Raw genomic sequence first — 22,832 nt, 5'->3', positions numbered from 1 at the left:
GGACACTAACATCTTGGGGATAATTGTTCAGAACCTGCAAGTCATCCAGGTGGCAGGTGACAGAGGAGATGAAGAGGATGGGATGGATGTTGGGAGAAACCAGGGCAGCACCCTATTCCCATCTTCAAGATAAGTCTTCAGGGAAGAAGAATCACAAAAGGCAGAGAAAGCTCAAGCAACCCTGACTGCTGACCCAGCTCATCTCAGGGATGGTCCAGAGCGGGGCGGGGGCGGGGGTGGGGGGGGGAGGGGGGTGGAGCCCAGAAGGGGAAGGACTCCCTGCTTCTCCCTGTCTCCCTGGAGATACTGTTTAAGGCCAGACACTGAGGCTGGGAAGGCTCAGAGCCCGTCAGCACTCTGCACAGAGGGGCTTCAGGCCCACCTTCTTACCACAGCTCTGCCAGCCTCTGCATCCCAGGCCCCTCAGGTACCCTTCCCTTAAGCCACGCCAGCTCCCTGCCCCCCGCAGGCTCTCCCTGGGGATGGAGGCTAGTTGGGAGGCTCCTTCGGGGAGCAGCTACACCAGGTCTCTCCCTGTGCCCCGCCTCCGCGCTCGTTTCTTACCTCTTGGTGCCTCCTGTGCCTAACCGTCTTCATCTCTCTCTCCTAGTGCTTCTCCTGTCTGAAGAACCCACTGATGTCTAAGAGGGAGAGAGGTTACGGGGACCTTTTTCTTACCCCGACCCACTGCAGTGGCCTGGGAGAAGGAATCCTTGACCCTTGCTGCTCCCTGAGCGTGGGAATGACCCATTCCTAAAACTCAGGGCATCGAGGCAGGACAGGTCTGTGGAGTTAAATGGACTTGGAACATGGGGGCTGGGAGACCAGACCCTGGGTTCTTCTTGTGGATCAGCTCCTGGTTCTCTGGGTAACCTGTTTATAGGACTTGGGCACTGGGCAGAGGGAGGGGGCATTGGGTAAAGGGTGTTACTAGGACTCGAGGCCCTGTTACCTTAGGAGGGGAAAACTCCCAAACTGCAAGCAGGACTGGGTCAGCACAGCCCCAAACATTTCTACATGTTGGTCTGTGAAGCATGAGAGGGTGAAAGATAATAGTCGGTAGCTGGGAGAACGGAGGCTGATGCAAAGCCAGTAAGACCATTTCGAGGCTGTGTCTGAAGGTATCTCAGGGGTCCTGAGGATGGAACCGGGCACGAGGGCCACCCTAGAGCACTGAAGGTGCAGGACAGAGGCAGGGTAATGGGGGCGAAATCAGACATCCATCCTGCACACTGTGTCAAATGCTTCCTCTGTACTAACTCACCTAATTCTCATAATTCTGAGGTTTGACTCCATGTCCCCACTGCCACCAGAGCCTAGAAAAAAGGCCCATTTTACAAAGCAGGAAACCGACGTTGAGAGATCAAGACTCTTCGTCAGGGTCAGAGGTAAGCGGCGGGGCCCGGGCTTGCTTGTACCAGTCTGTAGTCATAATTTCACTCCTCTAATTCACAGCCTCCCACCAAGTATCAGCCTCTCCCAACCTGTAATTTTCTGGGGTGGCGGAAATAGTCTAAGTGAGTCTTGGCCATGTCCCCTGGACACCTGTCAGGCGGAGGACTGGGCGGGAGGGGGTTGTGGATGGGCATTGTGAATGAGGCGGGGCCATTCCGCACGGCTGACCTGGAAGTAAAGTGTCAGCATTCTTCCTGAGAGTCCTTTCCTGCGTCTGCTCCCCGGCTCTCACTCCACATGGTAGACAAGTCAGGAAAGGGCCAGGGGGCTGGTTCTAGAGCGTCTCACTCAACTTTGCTAACACCCAATGCCCCACCACGTACCCTTGCTGAAAAATACTGTCACAGGCCCTATAAGTACGTGCTGGGTTGCAGGGTGGTCCTCACCCAAGAGCAGGGAGCAGGGGTGAACACTGATTGGTTTCTGTGTCTGAGGCCAGGACCCAAATGGGAAAGCTTGTGAAGCACTGGATGACTCACCTGGATTGAAACCAGGGCAGCCCCTGTCCTGCTCCAGCCCCTACTCCGAACTGTGCCCAGCAGCGTGGGCACTGGGAATGGAATCCAGGCTGAGAGGTTGTGCTTGAGCTGTCGTGAGAAGGGACCCCCACAGCCGAGGTCCAGGGAAGGGAGGGACCTGCCCAAGGACACATGACTGGGCTGGTGGCAGAGCTGAGCCGAGGAGACTGACGACAGCCCCTCCCACCCCCAGAGGAAGGAACTGTGTGCAATCTCGACAGAGCACAGGTTACACTGGAAGCTGAGGGCTGTGGACGCTTCGAGCTCCATCATCCACAGTTCAGGACCCAGGCGGAGAGGAATCCTCTCTGCCTGTTTGACTTCTGGGATTCCTGGATTCTTTTAGCCACTGGGTTGGTTCCGTTGACCCTGGTGGTGCATCGTTAGTGGCCTGTTTACTAAGACTCAGTACCTGCCCTGGACAGGACGTCAGTGCCTGGTTGCCAAGCTCACCTTTGTCTCTGCTTGTTGAGCGACTGGACAAATCCTTTTTTTTTTTTTTTTTTAAATTTAAATTTATCTTTAATTCATTGCAGCATAACATGAGTTAGAGCTGCTCTAATACATGAATTCTTCAGTTTGGTCTAAAGGCAAATCAAACAGTCCCTTTTTCAGAAGAGTAGCTTCTGACTTGATCAACATAACATATAACCATCTTTAATATTCAGAGTTGCTAGAGATTGATGCTTACCCCTCAGGCTGCATCATGGAGCCAGACTTCTGACCTTATACAGAAGTCAAGATGGTAAGGCATATAACAACAACAACATAAATATATAAATACAAATAAATAGATGGATACACACATTGACATATATGTGTGTGTATATATATATATATAAAATTCAAAAATAAACATTTGTGTGATGTCATAGTTTACAAAGACTGTTAATATATATCCCTTGGAAACTCTTTGGCTCATGTGATTTTTTTCAAATGTCCCAGAAATAAACTGTATAGATACTCAGACTCTTTTTGATTTCTATATTCTGCTCCTTATGCTTCTACATCATCAGGATGGACAAATCCTCTTCAATCTGTTTGTCCATCAAGGACGTGGGGAAAATCCCCTTCCCTGAGAGGACCTGGGGCCTCGAGCGGGCTGTTTTTGCCTTTGATTTACCAACTGACAAGGACAGAAGATGTTTATAAAGCAGAAACCGCCCTCGGACTCTCACAAGCACTTGCCATCACTGAAGAGTCCCCAGGAGGAACAGAGCAACCCATTTGCTGAGCCGGGTCGAGCAGGAAGGAGCGTCTTGAGAAATTTGAGTGCCTCGTGCCCGTCCAGTGCTGCTCAGGTTCCAGGCTAGTTTTCTTCCCTGGTCTCCTTCCCTGGGCTCAAGTTCTCAACAACTGGGCCTGGAGGGTTTGAAGAACGCTGCTGACCCGAGTTCCTCCCCTCTGAAGACCTGAGTGGGGTTGTTTGGGCTTCTTCCTGCTCTGCACCCCAAGTGTTCCCGCCCACAGTCCAGGCCAGAAAGAAGCCCAAGGACAAGGGGCAGAAAGCTCCTCAGGCGCCTAAAGGTATGCCCCGTAATCCCCCTGACGAGTGAAGGTACAGTGAAAGCGAGGGAGCTGGCAGGACAGCCGCCTCTGGTCTCACCCCCGGCCCAGCCTGGCCGCATCCGCTGTGGCTTCTCACCCACCAGAGCTCTGACAGCCCCACTGCGGTACCACTGAGGTGCTGGGCTTGAACTTGAGTTAAGAAGGCCACGCATGGAGATAAAGGGAAGGTAAGGTGACCAGAAGGAGACAGGAGGGTTGAAACTGAACAGGGAAAAGAGCAAAAGTGAAGCCAGACACAACACTGTAGATCAACGACACTTCAGTAAAATAAGTTAAAAAAAAAAAAAAAGTAATGCCAGGATCCTACTTGGTCTTTTCTCCATTCTCCTTTATTTCATAAACACCTAGTTAACAAGCTGCACAAATCAAAAAATAAAGGCAGAGAAGGATGTGGGGCAGATTTTTATGATGCGTAGCGGCTGGGAAGGGAGACTCGGTTGGGAACCGGTCCTTCCCTCCACACACAGCCCTGGACCAGGGCTATGGCCCCTGCAGCGGGGAATCTGGGGAGGAGGTGGGCAAAGATCCAGGGTCGCTGAGGCCCCTAAACCCAGAGCCCACCCCAAAAGCCCCTTCGATGCATGGCAGGGGTAGAATGGGGAAGGGAAGGAGTTTCAGAGATGGGGCAGCAAAGTGAAAAATCAAGTTAGTGGATACAGAAGAAGTGGAGTCATCATGGTAAGGAGATTAAAGAAGGAAAATGTAGGTAAAGGGTCAGTGAAAGGTTCTCGCTGAGACCCCCAGGGAGAGGTGGGGGCCAGCTGGCCTGTTAATTTAATATTAAATTGGGAGTGGGAGTTGAAGAGGAAAAGTTATTTCAGGGGATGATTTCTCAGCCTCTCAGCCCGTACCTGGAGGGGGAAAAGAGATGAGCACAAGTCAAAAGGAAGACAAAATATAAAAGCCAGGGGTGGTGCCTAATCCCCTATTCCGGTGAGGACACTCTTCTGTCTTTCCGTACCAACTAAAACTTCCACTGTCAAAGGCGGTGTTTGCTGGGCACGTGGGCTGCTTCTGCCTCAAGGCTGAGGGCCGGGCACCGTACGCTCCCCACCCCCGCCCGTGCCTGAGGCCTCAGCCCCCTCAGTACTTACCCGAGAGGCCGAGGGCCCGGGGCCCTCACCAGTCATAGCGGCGGGACTGTCGGGAGGGGGAGTCCTCGGGTCCCTGGATGGCCAGGCGGGGAGGCCCCTCAGCCCTCCGTCCCCCACCGCCTGAAGCCTCGTGCCTCCGAAATTCCAGGGGGCGCTGCTGCCGGTATCGGGAAGTCTCCCTCCGCCACTCATCATCAAAGGCCGCGGCCTCACCTGGGGGGGACACGGAGACCACACACGACACCTGTGTACCGCCTGGCTTCCCCGGGCAGACCCGGGGCCAGACGCGGGCCGTGAGCCACAGGCTCTACGACCAAAACCCAGGGCGAAGGCTGAAAGGCTGTGTGGGGGGATGTGCTGGGGAAGGGAAGCGACTTATTTAGCAATTTTGGATTCAACGTGGCTCCTGGAAGCATGGAGGCAATGGAGGCAATCATGGCTCCTGGAAGCATGGAGGCAATCAGGAATGGGATAATTACTTAGTTACTTAGTGCAGTCCCACGCACACTAGAAGTATTTAATAAATATTTGTTGACTTCAAAAAAATAAGTAAGAAGAACTAAAAAAACAGATCCAGATGGAGACGGGTAGATTACTATCAGTATCTGACTTAGGTGACAAAGTTTGCCCTCCGCAGTGAGGACACTGCCGGCACTGACTTAGCCCTAAGCTGACAAAAAGGCTCCGAGTTGAGTTAAGAACGTGGGGCTCATCCATAACCTTGCCCAAGAAGTATCTACGGAGGTAGGGAGAGCAAGCCGCTATCGCCTAGCTCACGGGGCCGGGGCCAGGAGGCTGGCAGGCTGAGCAGCGGGAAGGAGGGCTCACTCTCATCCAGGTTGATGTAGTCCTGCCGCTCCTCCTGGTCCCCCGTGCGGTGGTTTCGGGAGCGCTGGAGGATGTGGGCCCGGTCTCGGATGTGATGCCCGATGGACATCTGCTCCAGCCCACTGTCCGAGTCCCGTACAGTCCTCCGAGTCTCCCGGATCTGGGGGGAGGCAGAGCATGGCACACTGAGCGGCTCCTTCCAAAGCCCGGCCACACCAGCCCAGAAAGGCCGCCCGGGACCCAATCCTGAAAAAAGCAGCCAGGATTTCTGTGGGGGCCATCCGATCGTGCCTCCTCTGGGATAGGAGGAGCCCTCCAACTCACCCCGCCTGGGGCCGAGCGCATCTCTGCTGTCTCTTGGTAGACCTTGGGCGCGCCGGCGCCCGTATTGGAGTAGGAGATAACAGTGGAGGATGAAAAGGTCTGGCAATTACCTCCAGCTGTCATGTGCTCCTGAGGAGGGAAGGGAACAGCAGGGCTGTGTGGGGAGGGGTTCGCCTCCGGAGAAGGGATCCCTCCCTTCAGCCGCCTGTGCCTGCCCACATCTTTCTCATAAAACGTACCAGGAAAACATCAGGACTCATCATTACCCCCCAAATTCCTCTGAGTCCAACAATACGCCAGAAGGACCTGAAGAGATGGAGCCTTAACTGCACGCTTCATAAGGTGCACTGCTGCTTCCCACTGAGGAACCCGCACTCTCCGGGTCCAGTGGCCTTATCCAGCTTGCACGCTCCACAAGTACGCCCTTCCCCACTCCCGCCTCTGGGGACTCAAGGTGTTGCCAGCCATCACTGGGAACAGGGCCAGGGAAGGGGATGGGATGGGGCAAGAGTCTCACCATGTTCCCAATCATGTCGTTCATCATCCCAAACATGTCCATGAAGCCTCCCGACTGGAGCAAAGAGATGGAAAACAGGAAGCAGGGCCACGATCAGAGGTGGGCGCGCTCAGGCTCCCACGGGCTACATAGCTACATGTTCCCTCTCTCCCTTTCCTTCACATCTAGCAGCTGCTCTTCCTCATTCCTCATGAACAGGACCAGAACAGGCGTGCTTCTCTCCATGCTTCTCTTCCTGTATGCCGCTGCCCTCCTCCTCTTCAGTCTCTATGGCTGCTCTGACCCCATGTTCCTTCTCCTGGCTGCCCTATTTCCTCCTACCTTTAGGAAGCAAGCCAATATCACTGGATTCTAACCTATAAGGGGTTGGTTCTGAAACTGTAGAAAAATCTTCTACAAGCCATCTCTAGTTCGCGTTTCAACAGCACCTCCTTCCTCAAAAGAACAATTATATCAGGCAATTATATCTTCCTAATGGGTACGGCTCCTAGAAGTACAGGAGCCAGTAAGTTACCATCGTGAACTCATAGGACTCAGCACACGGCAGGCCCAGAGCTCTGTGAACACTACATGAGGATTCTAGGGTTACCCATAAGGCTATCCAGAGAGGCACATTTGGAAGTAGTATCTAAGGGTATAAAGCATGTCTGAGATGGAAGGACGCAAGGGGATGAGGACTCACCATTCCCAGCATCCCGAATGGGGAGACAGCCCCAGCCTACAGAAAGATGTAAGGAACAGAAATTAGGGACCACATCCTATCTCATTACCATCCCAAACCAAGCCCATGGCCTCTGTTGCTTTTCCATCCTCCTCTCAAAAGGGGATCACAAAGCCTGTTTTTCCAGACCCCTTTCCCCACTCCTAGAAGGCACTCCACTTGCTAAGTTGGCCGTTGTGCAAGAAAAATCAAGCACTTTACTGACCAAGCTCCAACCTTTTTTCGGGTCTCAGGTCTGTTGCAGCACCATTACCTGCATCCTGCGGCTGGCAGGCCTGGTCCCTGGCATGTTGCCATCTGTGATGCTGAGGAAGGGGCTGTATCCAAAGCCGCCCGACAACATCCGGTTCATGTGCTGACGGTGAATGGCAAAAGGGTCCCTGTGCAGGGAGGATACGGTGCGGGTGGCAGAAGGGCCAGCAGTCAGCACCTCCCACCGGCCCCTCCCCCGAAGAAGAGCCATAGGGAAGCAGTGGCACAGATTCCTCCTCGAAGTCTGAGCTGGGGCTGAGTGGCCACCAAGTTGTGATCAGTGCCCACGACGAGAGCCCAGATGTCTGGCTCAACTAGTCAGAGACCTGAAGTGGAGCGGATGCGTGCTCTAGAGCAGGAGGGGGAGGGGATACTCACATCAGGAACATGGGGTCCTCAGGCTCCACGTCCCTCATGAAGCGGAACATCCTGATTTTAGCTCCAGGGGGCTCCACACTGTGAAGATGTGGAGGCTCACATGTTGGAGGCGGCCAGGCTTTTCGCACACCCGCTCAGTGCAGGGACTCTCAGCGCATGGTCCCTTTCCAAATACTGGAACTGGCCCCCCAAACTCCAGGGAGACCCTTCTGCAGGTGTTCAACATCACCCTCTAGGGAAAGCAGAGCTCTTCAAACCTCTCCCCGAAGGAGGACCATGGAAAATTTTTCCAAGCCTGTTTTCTGCCTCCCCCACTCAGAGCCATCCTCTTCCCAAAGCCCTGGCCAGAAGCATACTCCCCTTCCCCCGACGCCACCTTTCCGCAGGCGAATCCCCAGTGCCGGCCCTCCGCCCGCATTAATGACCCCCACCCCGCCCCCTCCTTACACCCGGCCGCGGCCAGGCCTCCCCCGGGCGGGCCTCACCGTCCCCTCGGCGCCTGGCGGCGGCACCCCCCCAGGCCCTGCCTCCCTGCCGGGCGAGCAGGAGAGGCAGGCCTGACCCGCTCCCCTCCCCGCAACCCAGGCTCCCGGGGACCCTGCAGCCCCACAGGCCTCTCCCGCCCCGGACCGGCTGCCCGCTCCGCTCGAGCCTCACCGGTCCCCGATCCGGACTCAGCGGCCCATCCGGCCGGTCTCGCCTCTCGGTGCGCGGCAGGATCGGGGCTTGCGGCCCCGGACGCGGAATTGGTCCGGGCGTGAGCTCCTCGGCCTCCCGCACCGCCTCCTCGCACAGCTGCCACCTCTGTGCCCCCCCTCGGCCCACTGAGCCCGAGCCCCGGCCAGGCCCGGGCGGAAGTGACGTCACGACGGGACAGCCCACCCCCTTGGGCCTGCGGAGCTCCGCCCAGGGGCGGGCTTGGGGGGCGCGCGAGGTTGGCTCCCGGGCAGCGGAGCTGGGAGTCGCAGAGTCTTCCGGGACCAGGGGAGGGGAGGCCTCGTTAGTAACCTGGATTTGGGTCCTGTGGACTGGAGGAGGCTCCCTGTAAGGGTGTGGGGGAGGAGCAGATGAGTCCATCGCCGCGAGGGGAGGAAGACAGAAGAGGACGCGGGCAGATTTCCATGGGGGAGGGCGGGCTCCTCACGGGCCCCACAAGGTGGGGCGGATCCCTGGGGGAGCAGTAAGCAGATTTCTCTACCCGGGAAGCTTTCATCCCAAGAGGGAGGAAAGGCGGCAGTTCTACGGGGGAGGCGCTAGGGCCAGTCCCCTCGAGAGGAGGCGCGTTCGACGCAGGGGCGGGGCCCTCGTAGTGACGTAGGAGAGGAGGTGACAGTTCTGCCCAGGTCTTCCTCTGGCTTCGAGAACTCGGGCTGGAGCAAAGAGAATCCAGGTTGGGGACCGGCCGCCAGATGGCGCTCTTCGGCTAGGCTAGAAGTGCAGCCCCTTGGGAACTGGCGTTGGCGAGGCTCCCGGACCGCCCCCCCTCAGTTACCCTGCTGTGAAGGGTCACAGTGGGGAGAGGCCCTAGTTCTGAAACCTTTTCGTTTAATGCCAATCTCCGCTTTCTCTTCTCTAACTCCTGTATCCTCAGGAGCTCCCAGTCCGCACTGATCTTTTCTTGCCTCGAGTCAAGTAGGTAGGTAGGTCAAGGGTCTAACGTTTGGGAGAAGAAAGGGGTGGAGCGCTCCATTAACCAAGCTCACCCAGGGGCAGAGTTGCAGACAGGCCCAGGAGACCTGACTCGAAGGCCAAAGACTGACACTTTGACATACTAAATGTCTTGCATAAAATCTGGCCCAACTGGAGAGAAGGGCCCTCCCCCTGGGTGTCAGGGGATTTGGACTGTCCGGGGTGGACTTTAGACTGGACCCCTCCAGACTCCAGCTCTCCTGGTTCTTTACACTGGCCGCTAGCCACGTTAGCGGGCCTGACGTCTGTGGGCCCGACAGTGAGAGAGACTTGTTCCCATCCCCAGCACTTCCCTGGGGAAGAAGGTGAAGGGGGTCCCTGGTGACTCAGGAAAAGGTGGTGGGAGTGGGGCTTCTCAGGTTTCTTTGGACTTGATCATTATTAAAGAGGAAAAACACAGTAGTGGAGACAGAGGGGAACAGAGAGAAATTAGAAGCTGGCAGACTGGCAAAGCTAAAGCCAAAGACAGAAAAAAAAGAAAATGTATTTTCCATTGACACTTCTGGGGAAGAGACTTAGTAAAATCTTTTATCTTCCAGATGCTCTATCTCTAAACATGCCGCCATGCAAGTGCCCCTTTTCCTCTTGCTCCCAAACAAAAGCATTTTGACATGTGATCAAGAGTTGTCCCAGGAGAGTTCTGCAGCCCAGACTCAAGGAAGAGTGGGCCTTACCTTCCAGCCTCTCCCTCCTCATTTCATGTCCAGCCTTCCGCAGATATGCATAGGAGATGCAGCTTAGCTTCTAGCCTCCTCCTTTGGTCTTTTCCCATTACCTGGTATCCTCTGCCTTTAGGTGTCTAGAGCGCTTTCTCTTCTTCCTTCCAAGACTTAAGAATCTGATATCAGGGACTTCCCTGGTGGTCCAGTGGTTAAGACTTTGCGCTTCCACTGCAGGGGGCACGTGTTTGATCCCTTGTCAGGGAACTAAGATCCCGCATGCCGCACGGTGTGGCCAAAAAAATAAAATTAAAAAAAAAAATCTGGTTATCAGTCATTTTTACCTTTGCATGATTTTAAATCAATTACCTCTCCTAGGAATATTTACAAATTACAGTTTAGCATCTAACTATGACCTGGGCTTTGTCTCAGGTTAAAAAGAGATCCTTGGGACTTCCCTGGTGGCGCAGTGGTTAAGAATCCGCCTTCCAATGCAGGGGACACGGGTTCGAGCCCCGGTCCGGGAAGATCTCACATGCCGCAGAGCAACTAAGCCCGTGTGCCACAACTACTGAGCCTGCGCTCTAGAGCCCATGAGCCACAACTATTGAGCCCACGTGCCACAACTACTGAAGCCCGCGTGCCTAGAGCCCGTGCTCCGCAACAGGAGAAGCCACCGCAATGAGAAGCCCGCTCACCACAACTAGAGAAACCCGCGTGCAGCATCGAAGACCCAACGCACCCAAAATAAATAAATAAAATTAAAAAAAAAAAAAGAGATCCTTGAACAGATGGGGATGAAGGAGGAAATGCAGAGCTCATTTTCAGAGTGCCCAGCGATGGACCATATAGGCAGCCATCCGCTCCAGGAATTGAAGGAATGTAATTTTACAAGTAACCTTTCTGTCCCCCAGACACAGTTTGTGTCTGTCTTCCTTCTCCATCACCTTCCCATCCCTTCCGTTCCCCCTCCCTCCCCCCTTCCTTCCTTCCTTCCTTCCTTCCTTCCCTCTGTCCCTCCTTCCTTCCTTTCTCACATCTCTGCCCAGTGAATTCTGATGAACAGAAATTCCTCAGTCATCAGAGTTTCCTGTAGATGATAAGATGTAGGAGGGAGGGTGGGCCCTGCCAGGGGTGAGGCTGAACTCAAAAGGGGATAAGCATTGTTGGGAAGGAAGAGAAACAGTGGTTTCTCTTCACTGCTTTATCTGATGGAGCCAAAGTCAGGAAGTCCTTGAGAGAGTAGAGCTGGGACAGAAAAGGGGCCCTTGTTAGATGTGAGCTCACGCATCTGGAGCAATCCCAGGGCAGTTGGCTATTGGAGCAGAGTGAGGATGGGGCGATGATGGAGTTAGGGGAGACTGGATTCCAGCCTGAGCCAACGTGAATGGGTGTGATTTGTGTATGTGTATGTGCATGTGTATGGGGGGGGAGGAGATAAACCCTGACAATTAGCACTAAGTTGCCCCAGGTAGAGAGACTGAGTTGTATAGTGGACACCAGATCAGAGTGAGATTGAAAAATGACTCAGGAACATGTTTTTAAAAACCAGCTTTTCAGTTTGTTTTATATTCACATCCATTCAACAAATATTTATTGAATGCCTACTGTGTCAGGCACTGTTCCTGGCTCTGGAGATATAGTGATACACAGAGAGAAAAATAAAGCAGGTTGGAAGTTGGGTAGAGGAACAGGCAAGCAGCTGGGAGGTGGTGGTTGCTTTTTAGGGTGACTAGGGATGGCCTCATTGATGAGGTGACTCTTAAGCAGACTGGGGCTAAGGCATTCTGGGCAGAGGAAAAAGCAAGTGCAAAGGCCCTGAGGCAGAAGTATGCTTAGTGTGTTCACGGAACAAAGAAGCCAATGTGCCTAGACTGATGTGAATGAAAGGAAGAGCAGTAGTGAGAAACAAGGCACAGAGCAAGAAGGAAGCCAGATCCCGTGGGACTTTGTAAGATCTACAAAGGACCACTCTGGCTGTTGTACGGAGAATAGACCATTGGGGGGGCCACAGCAGAAACAGAAGGACCTAGCATGCTGTAGCCATAATCCAGATGGCTTAGAGTAGGTTAGAAACAGTGGAGGCGAGAAATGGTCAGATTCTAGGTATGTTTTGAAGACGGAGTTAACAATTTGCTGATGGTTGGATGCAGTACAAGGGAGAAGAGTCAAGAATGCCTCCAGGGGGAGTTCCCTGGTGGGCCAGTGGTTAGGATTTGGCGCCTTCACTGCTGTGGCCCTGGGTTCAATCCCTGGTCGGGGAACAAAGATCTCCGCAAGCCGCAAGGCATGGCCGGAAAAGAAAAAAAAAAAAGAATGACCCCAGGGTTTTTTGACCTGGGCAACTGAATGAGAAATAAATGACCATTCTGCTTGCCACACTGTACTGTGTGCATATAGGATTAGCTTGAGAACATATGGAAATTGTGTCTGGCTGAAATTGTGATCCTAACCACATGGTTACACAGGATAACTGAGTGGACAGTCTTCCCTTTAGAAGCTAGCCACGCAAAGCAGGAGGAGGACAACAGGAATACGTGAATCCCATGCCTAGTTCGACCATAAGATATTAGATGTTAGACCACCTTGGGCAGGTATGCTAATGTTAACGGTTGGCATTAGCAGTGGAGTTTTAAGTCTTAAGAACTTCCTGTTGTCTGTTGATCATTTCAAGAAGGCATCCCCAAGGAGGCAGCATGTCTCGTGATTAACGCGGGCTTTACGGATTGAAGTTTGCGCTACCTGTGTGGTAGTTCCTGTCAGTAAACATTTATGGAGCTCCTACTATACGCCAGGCACAGTGCAAGGTGCTGGAGATGAAAAGACAAGTAAGACATGGTCTCTGCCCAACAGGGTTCACAGTCCGGTGACGGTGGCCAACATGGAATCCATGATAATCCTGGGATGAAGGCCGCCATAGGAAGATGTATATTAAAAGGGCGAAAGTGGTTCAGAAGAGGGAGTGAGTGGCTCGGGGGCTGGGGTAGGGCAGCCAGGAGAGCATTTCAAGCGGAAGGTGAGATCAATGCAAAGGCACAGAGGTAGGCCCCATTGGGGAGGAACTATGAGGAGTAAAAAAAATGCTGCAGCAAAACTTTTGAGGGAAACTTGGTGAGAGCTAAGGCTACAGAGGTTAAAAGGGACCAGACCTTGAAGGGCTGGGTTTGCTTCTGGACTTTATCCTATAGGCCTGGGGAAGCTATCAGAAGGTTTTATGGAGGGAGATGACAACAGTCTATTTGTATCTTAGGTAGAAAGGCAGTTTATGCATTTCAGCAAACATTTTTGAGCTTCTACAATATGCCAGGTACAGCGGTAGGTGCTGAAGATACAACTCTTAAATCATGATTGAAAACCCAAATTAATTAAGCTTAAAGTCAGTGAGTGATGTTGACCCTTGGAGCAGGGGCAGGACTGGGCTTGGAGAGAAGAGGAGGTGCTCAAGGAACCTTTAGAAAGTGAAATGTGAAGGATCTACGGAAGGAAGGAAGAGGCAGCGTCTCGGATGACCCCTTGGCATGAATGAATGGGTGGGGGACAGGATCTTTAACTGAAATAGAAAAAGGGGGGAGTTGCAGTTGGAAGGCATGGGGTTGAGGCGCTGTGGAAGATCCAGGGAGAGAAGACAGAAGGGAATTGGAGTCATGACTCGCACTCAGGAGAGAAGCCGGCGCTGGAGATACGGGTTTGAGAGTCATCAGGGCTTGAGGTATGCGTTGGCAGTGGGACTTGCACCAGTGGAGGTGCATGATGGAGTCGCTTAGGGAGACTGAGTGAGAACAGGACCCCTGAGACCTGAGCCACCTGCATGGGTTCAGTTGGCACCGTTGACTGAATAACCTCCTCCTGGTTATTAAGTCCTCCCTCAGCCTTTTACCTTCTGGGCAAAATAAGCCTCTAGCTGTCACTCCTGGTCCCATCTCCCCTAGCCTTTTACTTTCACTTTCCTCTACTCTGGGTCAGCCACATCGTCTGTTTCATCTGTGAAAATGTGGAAATCCTGAGCAATCATGCACCTGTGGTAAAGTACATGACAACAGTGGCCCAGGTGACCTTCCAACATGGCAGCCAGAATTGCTTTTGACTTTCCATGTACAGAACACTGGGGATGGAGACAAGAAACGAGATAGAAAAAGAAAAGGCAGTTTAGGGCCAAGGTCTGAAGTGGTGCTGTCCAATATGGTAGCCACTAGGGCTATTTAAATTGAATTAAAATTGGGAATTCCCTGGCAGTCCAGTGGTTAGGACTCAGCGTTCTCACTGCTGTGGCCCGGGTTCAATCCCTGGTCAGGGAACTAAGATCCCACAGGCCGTGCAGCATGACAGAAAAATAAAATAAAATAAAATAAAAAAGAATGAGGTAGACTTCTATTTAAAATAAATAAATAAGGGACTTCCCTGGTGGCACAGTGGTTAAGAATCCACCTGCCAATGCAGGGGACACGGGTTCGATCCCTGGTCCTGGAAGATCCCACATGCCGCGAGCTACTGAGCCCATGCGCCACAACTACTGAAGCCCGCGCGCCTAGAGCCCATGCTCTACAACAAGAGAAGCCACCGCAATGAGAAGCTCACGCACCGTAAGGAAGAGTAGCCCGCGCCCAGCAACGAAGACCCAACGCAGGCAAAAAATAAATAAATAAATTTAATTAAAATTAAAGTAAAAAACGCAGTTCCTCAGTTGCACTAGCTGCATTTCAAGTATTCAGTAACTACACGTGGCTTGTGGCCACTGTATTGGAAACTGCAGATATAGAACATTCCCGTCATCACAGAAAATTTTATTGGACAGAGTCCAGCCTAACTAAATCTAGGAATCCATCTCCTCTCAACTCTCTACTCTCTTGAGTTTTGAAAAGATTTTTTTTTTTTAAGCAAAGGAAAAATGAGGAATAGCAACGAGGTCATTGGGAGCGGAATGGGATGAAGAGTATAGTGAGGGTGGAGAGGCCCAACTTTCAGGTTTCTGTCCTCCCATCCTTGAATGATAGCTAACAACGCCTTCCTCAGCACTTAACCTATCAGACAAAGAGGCAAACTGAAAAAACCCAGGAAGCTGGAGAGGGGGGGAAAATTCACTTAAGAATGAGATGTAAATAGTTATAGAGTTGAACACCTTCTACAGAGTAGTGAGGGAATTGCTGGGATGTCCGAAGTCATAGTTTCCAGGGGGCTCGGGCCTCCCCTATTCTCACCTGGCCTTCCTTTTCCCACCTCCAGAAAATGTGTAAGAAGGCACAGGTTTCCCCATTCAACCAGTGGAAAATTCTCCGTTGAATTGTGGACTAAAAGAACTCTAGGAATAGGCAAGCTTCCACAAGGCCTCAGAAATCATTCTTTGGAAAGTAGTAAACACAGGCTGGCATCATTTAACACTCTTGGCCCCAGAGGCCCAGAGACCAACCCCAAGGAATAGGGGGTGGGCTTTCAGCATCCCACTCATTCCAAATTCATCCTAAGTGTGTAGCTTTCTTCTTAGGAAGCCAAGACTTCAGGAGACATGTGTTGTCCAACCAGAGAGCGAGGGCTAAGGGGTGCTTCTCCCATGCAGGAAGGAATTAGATCCAGGCCTCCTGCTTCCTACTTTTTCCTTTGGTCCCTGCGGACCCTAGTGTCCAAACTCTTAGATTCTCAAGGCTCTCCCTTGGGCCTTGGGGCAGGATTCCCATTCTCTGCCTCTCCATCTCCCTGGAATTTTCCACTGCAGCTGCCTCCGCTCCCAGGCACCCCTCCCTGGGCAAAATTCCCGGCTCCCTCCGCCTCCCCTTCCCTAATCACACCTCATTCCCACCCCCGGCCCTCAGGCCCAGCCCACAGTCCAACCCACAGCCCACACTAACCCCGGTGGTCCCAGTTAGGGAAATGGGAAGCCAGACTCTTATAAAAGAGTGAGAGGGAGGGTCCCAGGCTCTCTCCAGGGCGGGGATAAAGGACAGTGGAGGGGCTGGTCCCCTGTGGGGCTGGAGTGGGGGGAGTGGCCCTCCTCAAATCCCCATATAAGGCAGGGCAAGCAGTTAGGCTCCTGGATTGGCTGATTCAAATGAGCATTCCACCTGGCAACAGAGTTTCTATTGGCTCTCAGGAAAAATAGGAGGAAGGTGGATGGAGGTTGTTGGTGGCGGTGATTGGAGGGGGGGGAGGGGAGTGGAGATGACCGGAGTGGGGGGCGGTTACCAGGGCAACAGGGTAAGAGCCCAGCAGGGTGTCCGAGACAGCAGGCGGGGCTGCTAGGTGGAGAAGGGGGGAAGAGGAAAGGAGGGTGGGAGGGAGAGGAAAGAGACTGACGGGGAGGGAGCGAGACAGGGAGACTGGGCGGGGGGGGGGGGGAGGAGGGGGGGAGAGGAAGATAAATGTAGCAAGAGAGTAGAGAGATGGAGAGGGTCAGAGATCGCTAAAGACATCAGCGAGTATGTCAAGAGAAACAGAGACAGAGATGGAAAGATCTCAGAGAAAGATGGACAGAAGTCGGCAAGGAGAAACCTGGGTGGGGCTCCAAGATTTTTGAGAAGACAGAGACTGAGAAACTGATAGAAGAGTCGAAAGAGAAATTAGGAGGTGTGGACACCAAGGGACCAAAAGATGGGGTACTTAAGCACTCAAAGACTAAATGGTGATGATTGGTCAGTTATGTCTTTTTTTATTAAGAAAATGAAAATGATAAAAAGATGAAGACTAATGATAGACAAATACAAATACAGGAGTGCACATACACCAAAGATATCTTTTTCCAAACCCTAGCCTTCCGTTCCATCCACCTTCCTGACCTTTGCTACACACCCCAGGCCTCCTGTCCCCTCCTGAAACCCCAAGCTTCTCAAAATGACCCAAAGATACCGAGACTGAGGGAGAGGAGCTGAGGGTGTGTGGAACAGTGTGGGCTGGAACCCCCTGCAAAGGAAGCAGATATCATCCAGAAAGCCTGGGGAAGATGGCAGCAAAGGAAAGAGAAAGACCAAGAGAGGGAAAATGTGGGAAATAAGGACATGAAGAGGTGTTGAGGAAAATCAGCTAAGGATGTAGGGCCGGGTGACAGACTCAGATGAGACAAGAACAGTGTTGTCTGGAGAGAGAGGGAAGGCAGAGATGGAAGGTAGAAGAGGGCAAGTGAGAAGTGGAGAAGGGGCGACAGAAGAAGAGAGATGTGAGGCAGAAATGGATGAGGAGGGATGAAGATAGAAGGACCAGGCAAAGAAAAGTGAGGTGGGATGGGCAAAGAAGAAAGGTCGAAGATGGAAAAGGGGAAAGGAGATTGGAGGGCCTCTGACTCCCCTCAGATCACAAGCGAGAACCCGGAAGGGAGGAACCCAGCAGGGGTCACAAAAGTCAGCCTAGGGCAGGATGGAGAGTGGGCGGCCCTTTCTGCTCTCTCAACCCCTCCCAAGGCCACCCAGGGAACGCAGATGCTGCAGGAGAGGGGAAATCCAGCGAGATGTGGAAGTAGCTCCCGCCCTCTTCCTCCTCTTTAAAGCTTTTGGTTTCTCAAATACCTGCCCGGCCTTTCCAACTGCTTCCCCCCACCCCACCCCTTGGCAAAATTCTCGAGGCTATTGGTGGGGTGTCTGTAGGATCCAGGCCATCCCTCCAGCCCGCCCCCAAAAGACACACTCCACATTCGCCGGCAGTAGGTCGGGATTCGGAGAGGTCCCTCCCCGCAGGAGCCCCACCCCTTCCCACCTCCTCGCCCCACTCCTTTCGCCGCGACCGTAGTCTCTCCATTTCCCCCTCCTGGTGTAGTCCTCCCTCCCGCCTCTCGCGCGCTCCCTCCCCTCGCTTTCATCCTCCTATCCCCACCTCTCCAACCTCCGCTTTCATCCTCCTCCCCTCTCCTCTCCTCCCCGCTCCCGCCTGCCCCACCCCTGGGAAGCCCCTCCCGTCGGGCAGCGCCGCTTTATAAGCGGGTTCCCTGGCCGGGGGCGGCAGCGGCTGGTCGGCGGCAGCTCTGCGGGTGCGGGGGCGGCGAGCCGAGGACCGAGCGACCGCGGCCGGAGCGCGCCGGCCACCGCCCGCACCGCCCTTCCGCCCGCCCTCCGGACGGCCGCAGCCCTGCGGGTCTCCGCTCCAGACCCACCCCCGCCCCACCCCGCGCGCCTCTGCCGCCTCTTCCTGAGCCCCAGCTTGCCGAGTGGCCGCCGCTGCCGCTGTCGCCGCCGCCGCCGCCACCGCGCCAGGTTCCGGCCGCGGCCACCCTCCGCCGTCCAGGGCCCTTCCGTCCCGGCCCCGGGACCCCGACTCCCCGCCAGCCCCGGCCCCGGCCCCGGCACCATGTCGGAGAAGAGCGTGGAGGCAGCGGCCGAGTTGAGCGCCAAGGTACGGGCGGGGCCGGCGGCGGCCCGGCCCCCGCACGCCCCCCAGGCTCCGCGCAGTCGTGCGCCCCAGGCCGCCCCGACGGCCCCAAGCTGCTGCCCGGGTGCGGGGTCCCGGCGGACCCCGCTCCGCCCTCCCCCCGCGCCCCAGCCTGGCGCTGCCTGCCCCGCTCCGCGCGGCTCGCGCCAGCGCCCTCTAGCTTCCCGAGCGCCGTGAGCCCGGCTCCCGGCCTGGCCGCTCCGGCCCCGCGCCGTCCCCACCCCTCTCCGGCCCCGGCTCGCGCGCCTCCACCCCGGCCGGTGACCGTCGGAGCTCTGCGCGTCTCATCTACCCTGCCCCCTCCCCCGCGCCCCTCTCCGGCGCCCCGTCCCCTGTCTTCCCTTCCAGTCTGACCTCACCTTTCCTCCGCTAAGCGGTTTGAGAGCCTCCGGTGTAAACAGGACCCTCCTGGGAGGCTGCTCCTCTCGGCCCCTCCCCTCGAGGCCCGACAGTCTCTTGCTTCTCTCCGACAGCTACTGCCTCTATTTTCTCCTTCCCTCCTTTCCTTCCATCCTTCGTGCACTGGCCTTCAGCTCTCTTAGTCTCCATAGCCCTCCTCCAGCGTCTCCCCCCACGCTTAAAGAATCTTGAATTCCTAAAAACCAGAAGGGGGCCGGGAACAGCCTTCGAAAAAGCTGGGGCCCCGCATTGCATGGCATTGCATCGCGCCGCCCTTGCTCCCGTCAGCTCCCTCCCTGGCCCCATCCCTTCGGCCTTGCCTCTCTTCCAGCCTTTCTCTAATTTCCCTAGGGAACCTGCTGAGTGTCGCTTGGGGAAATTAATTCGGCCAGGGTTTGGGGGCTGGGAGCCCGACCTTGGGTGGGGGGTGATTGCTGAGGAGGTCACAGAGGTCTCCTGGAGGCCGGTGAAGTGAAAGGGGGAACCAATGGGATTCGAGGCAGTGGGAGACAGGGGCTCCGTGTGAGATCTGACAAGGTGTGCTGAGCGGCCCTCCAGTGGGCTGTGCGGTGGCATGTGACTTCACTGAGTAGGTGTCTTTGTATGTCTGAAATCCAGCGAGTGTGTGGGACTGCCCGTGTCAGTTACATGTGTGCGTGTGGAGACGTAGCTGTTCTGGAACCGTGTTGCTGCTTTGTGAGTGCCGAGTGGCTCCACTGTGCTCTTGTGCTGTCTCAAGAGTGTGTGCCAGAATGCCCAAACACCGGGCCATGTGTCTCCGGATCGCGTGGGCGCCCCTCTGTAGCTGTGTGTGTGAATCAGTGTCAGCCTGTGTCAGTGTGTGTGCCTGTGTTGAGTAAATGAGGCCAGAGAGCAGCCTAGCACAAGACCTAGGTCACATACCCTCCTGGAAAAGGGATCATGGAAGGACAGTGACCAGGAGGACAGGACCAGACAGGGGAGGAGAGGGCCCGGCCCCTTGGACTTTGGCCTCTGGTAGACTCCCTCCCTCCCTGGCCCTCACTCTCCTTCCCTCCATCAGCCCCGATGAGAAACTCAGGCCAGGGCCGTGCAGACCTGGTGCTGGGGCCCCCAGAGAGAAGCCGACGATCCCCTGGCTCTCCAGGCCCAGGATGTAGGGGAAAGCCCACCAGGTAGTAGAAATGCCATACCGACCATGTGGCAGAGAAATGAGGACAGCGAAGTGGCATGAAGAAACCTAGCTGAAGTGAGAGGGGCAAGCGTTTTGCGCTCCCCATAAAGGGAGAAGGGAATTGAGCATCCCTCCAGGCCAACCACCCAGCACCAAACCTCTCTCCTGTCCCAACCCTGTTCCAGAAAGGACACACCCTCCCAGGGTGATCTACTCACCCAGAAAACTTCCATCCCCGTGGAATCGGATACACAGAGTTGCACACCAACACCAGATCCGATCTGATCGCACAGAGACACCACAGTGCCTGCCAAGGGGTGGGGTAGAGAGAGGACTGGAATCTCAATTGGAAGGGCCGGTGTGGTGTCCCGAGAGAGGGGACTCTTGTGAGCACCTCCCTGGGCCACATCACATCAGGACAAGACATCAAAGGTGTGCCTGCTGGGGTCTTGGGAAGGAGAGAGGGGCCATGTGGAGGGAGGGGACTCTACACAGGGACCTTCCCCTCTACTTTCCCATCCCGCCCACACAGACCTTGTCTGTCTCTTCGTCTACCAGGTCCCAGAGTCTTTCCCTTCCACGTTTCCCTTATCCTACTTCCCCTACATCCCTGCTGGCAACGGTGACTCCTACCCTTCTGCCACACCAGTGCACACACCACACCAGGGCCCACACCGTGCTGGTGCACGCACCATGGGTGGTCGGGAGGAGGAAACCACCTGCACCGTCTCGGGGCAGGAGTGGGCAGAAGTGGGCAGAAGTGAGAGGGGGCACCGGGAGTCGTGCTAAGGGGCTCTTCCTATTCCTGTAGCCTTGGGCCAGGTACGAGCCTGAGGATGAGGGGGGCACAAAGGCAGAAACAAAGGCTTTCGCAGCTGAGAGGGAAGCTGGGAGGGATGCCCAGGAGAGAGTACTCAGGAAAAGGCCCCAGAGGTAGACAAAAGGCAGAGCAGGGCCGGCAGAGGGAGGGGGCAGGCGAAGGAGGGACCTCCAGAGGGGGTGGGGCGTCAGGGCTGCAAGCAGATGGAGGGGATTTGCTTTGCTGAGCTGAACTCCAGCCGGTGAGGTTGGGCAGAACTTGGTGGGGGTGATGAGCGCTTACCTTGGCTGCCTCTTCCCGGGCTTCATCACTTTTCTCCTCCCTCAAGTCTTGGGGAAGGTGTCTGGTCTCAGCCCCTCTGTGGCTGTGAGGACCCTGGGACCTCTGTTCAGTCTCTAAGCCGCACTGCCCACTTTCTCCATCTCCCACTCCTCTAAAGTCACTGCAGAGGGAGAACCGGGCCTGGAGGGACTTAAGGGCTGCAGATCGTTTGTGGTGAGAGGAAGGTGACCTCTCTCTCTCTCTTGCAGGACCTAAAGGAGAAGAAAGAGAAGGTGGAGGAGAAGGCAAGCCGGAAAGAGCGAAAGAAAGAAGTGGTGGAGGTGCGGAGGGGTCACCTGCCCACCGTGCCCCCAGCTCCCTTCCTGGGGGCCCGCCTTTCCCTGACCCCTCCCATCCTCGCCGCCCTGCCCTCAGGCCCCTTACCCTTGGCGGTGACGGTGGGTGGAGGCACAGGGCCACCCTGACACCTCCCTCTCCCCGTCCCGCAGGAGGAGGAGAACGGAGCTGAGGAGGAAGAAGAAACTGCCGAGGATGGCGAGGAGGAAGATGAAGGAGACGAGGAAGGTGGGGAGGGGCAGGGAAGGCTGGGCTCAAAGGAACCGTCAGGGTGGGTTTGAAGAGCTGAAGCAGGGCTGAGGGCCGCCACAGGGGGTCTCTGCTGGAGCTTCCAGCCCTTCCCCAATGACCCATTTCTGGCTCCTCAGATGAGGAAGAAGAAGAAGATGAGGACGAAGGGCCCGCGCTGAAGAGAGCTGCTGAAGAGGAGGTTTGGGCTGGGTTGTGGGCTGAGGGGCTGTCAGGGATGCAGCAGGGCCGGGAGCCCTTTGGATTTGGACCTAGATCCCGGTGGTGCAGGGCGGGGGCTGGAGCAGCACAGAGGGCGGTCCCTCTCCCAGGCGACAGCTACCCCAGCTCTTTCCCTCTCCACAGGATGAAGCGGATCCCAAGCGGCAGAAGACAGAAAATGGGGCGTCGGCATGAGCCCCCTGCCAGTGGGCTGGGGGTGGGAGGCCCCTCGGGGGCCTGGAGGTGAGGGTAGGGACAGCCGAGCACAGTCGCTCTTCACCTGGCTCCCTGCTCTGGGCCCCGCGCCAGAGCTGCCGCCCTCTCTCTCCCCAGCCTTCTCATGCCGCCCCTCCACACACTGCCCCCTCCATCCTCACTGCCATCTTCCACCTCCTGACCTGCTCCATCTGAGCTCCCCAGCTGGTCCCCGGTGGCCCCCTCCCTCTCCCTCCTCTCTTCCTCCATCCCCGCAGCCAACCCCACCCTCCTCTGGGAGCCTCTCCTTCCTAACCTCTGCATCCCAGCCTCACGTCCTGCCCATCCCTACCCTGCCTGATCCCTGGGTCTCCCTCAGATCCCCTTCTCTCAGACAGCGCCAGGCCGGGGTGGGAACAGGGTTGGGGCCGAGCCCCACAGCTGCCCCCCTCCCCTCCCCTTTTTGTATAATTTAATAAAGAAACGGTCGCGCTTCTGTTTTTAACCTGTCTCCTGCTTTCCCGGGCAGAGCGAGGAGGGTGGCCGATGGCACATTCTATCAGGACCCCTCCCCTCTATAAAAAAATCAGCGGCACCCTCCTACCACCCACCCCGCGAGAAGACAAGAGCAGCTACGCTCCGGGTGGACGGGGGGCGCGGTGTCTTTGAGAGCTGACTCGCGTCCTGGTTTTGGATTCTTGGGGATGCTCCTCCCAGCCATACACACACCCTTCCCTGCTAACCCACACCAGGCTAGACACTGCTGAGCCCAGTGGAAAGCTACCAGCCCTATTGTGCTGAACCAGGCAAAGAAACAGCCTCAGAAACAGGAAGTCCCGCCCCTGAAGTG

General features: G+C 55.5%; 3 protein-coding genes across 3 annotated transcripts; 1 reads left to right on the top strand and 2 right to left on the bottom strand.

Moving 5' to 3' along the window:
* Positions 1-3,853: 3,853 nt before the first annotated feature.
* MLF2 (myeloid leukemia factor 2) lies at positions 3,854-8,534 on the bottom strand. Its single transcript, XM_061205788.1, has 9 exons — positions 8,314-8,534; positions 7,657-7,734; positions 7,280-7,406; positions 6,988-7,023; positions 6,306-6,359; positions 5,789-5,917; positions 5,465-5,624; positions 4,637-4,849; positions 3,854-4,393 (listed from the first exon to the last, which is right to left on the bottom strand). Exons 2-8 carry the CDS (start codon positions 7,704-7,706, stop codon positions 4,662-4,664), a joined length of 744 nt encoding a protein of 247 aa, XP_061061771.1. The 5' UTR covers positions 7,707-7,734; positions 8,314-8,534; the 3' UTR covers positions 3,854-4,393; positions 4,637-4,661.
* Positions 8,100-8,733, bottom strand: LOC133101767 (proline-rich protein HaeIII subfamily 1-like). Its single transcript, XM_061206691.1, has 2 exons — positions 8,267-8,733; positions 8,100-8,187 (listed from the first exon to the last, which is right to left on the bottom strand). The coding sequence occupies exons 1-2, from the start codon at positions 8,731-8,733 to the stop codon at positions 8,100-8,102; spliced, it is 555 nt and encodes a 184-aa protein (XP_061062674.1).
* A 9,009-nt stretch (positions 8,734-17,742) lies between these two features.
* Positions 17,743-22,487, top strand: PTMS (parathymosin). Its single transcript, XM_061204665.1, has 5 exons — positions 17,743-18,311; positions 21,250-21,321; positions 21,490-21,565; positions 21,706-21,767; positions 21,932-22,487. Exons 1-5 carry the CDS (start codon positions 18,267-18,269, stop codon positions 21,980-21,982), a joined length of 306 nt encoding a protein of 101 aa, XP_061060648.1. The 5' UTR covers positions 17,743-18,266; the 3' UTR covers positions 21,983-22,487.
* Positions 22,488-22,832: the final 345 nt, after the last annotated feature.

This window comes from Eubalaena glacialis, chromosome 11 (genome assembly GCF_028564815.1).
Source record: "Eubalaena glacialis isolate mEubGla1 chromosome 11, mEubGla1.1.hap2.+ XY, whole genome shotgun sequence".
NCBI classification, from domain to species: Eukaryota; Metazoa; Chordata; class Mammalia; order Artiodactyla; family Balaenidae; genus Eubalaena; species Eubalaena glacialis.
This window is presented reverse-complemented; position numbering and strand designations above follow the sequence as displayed.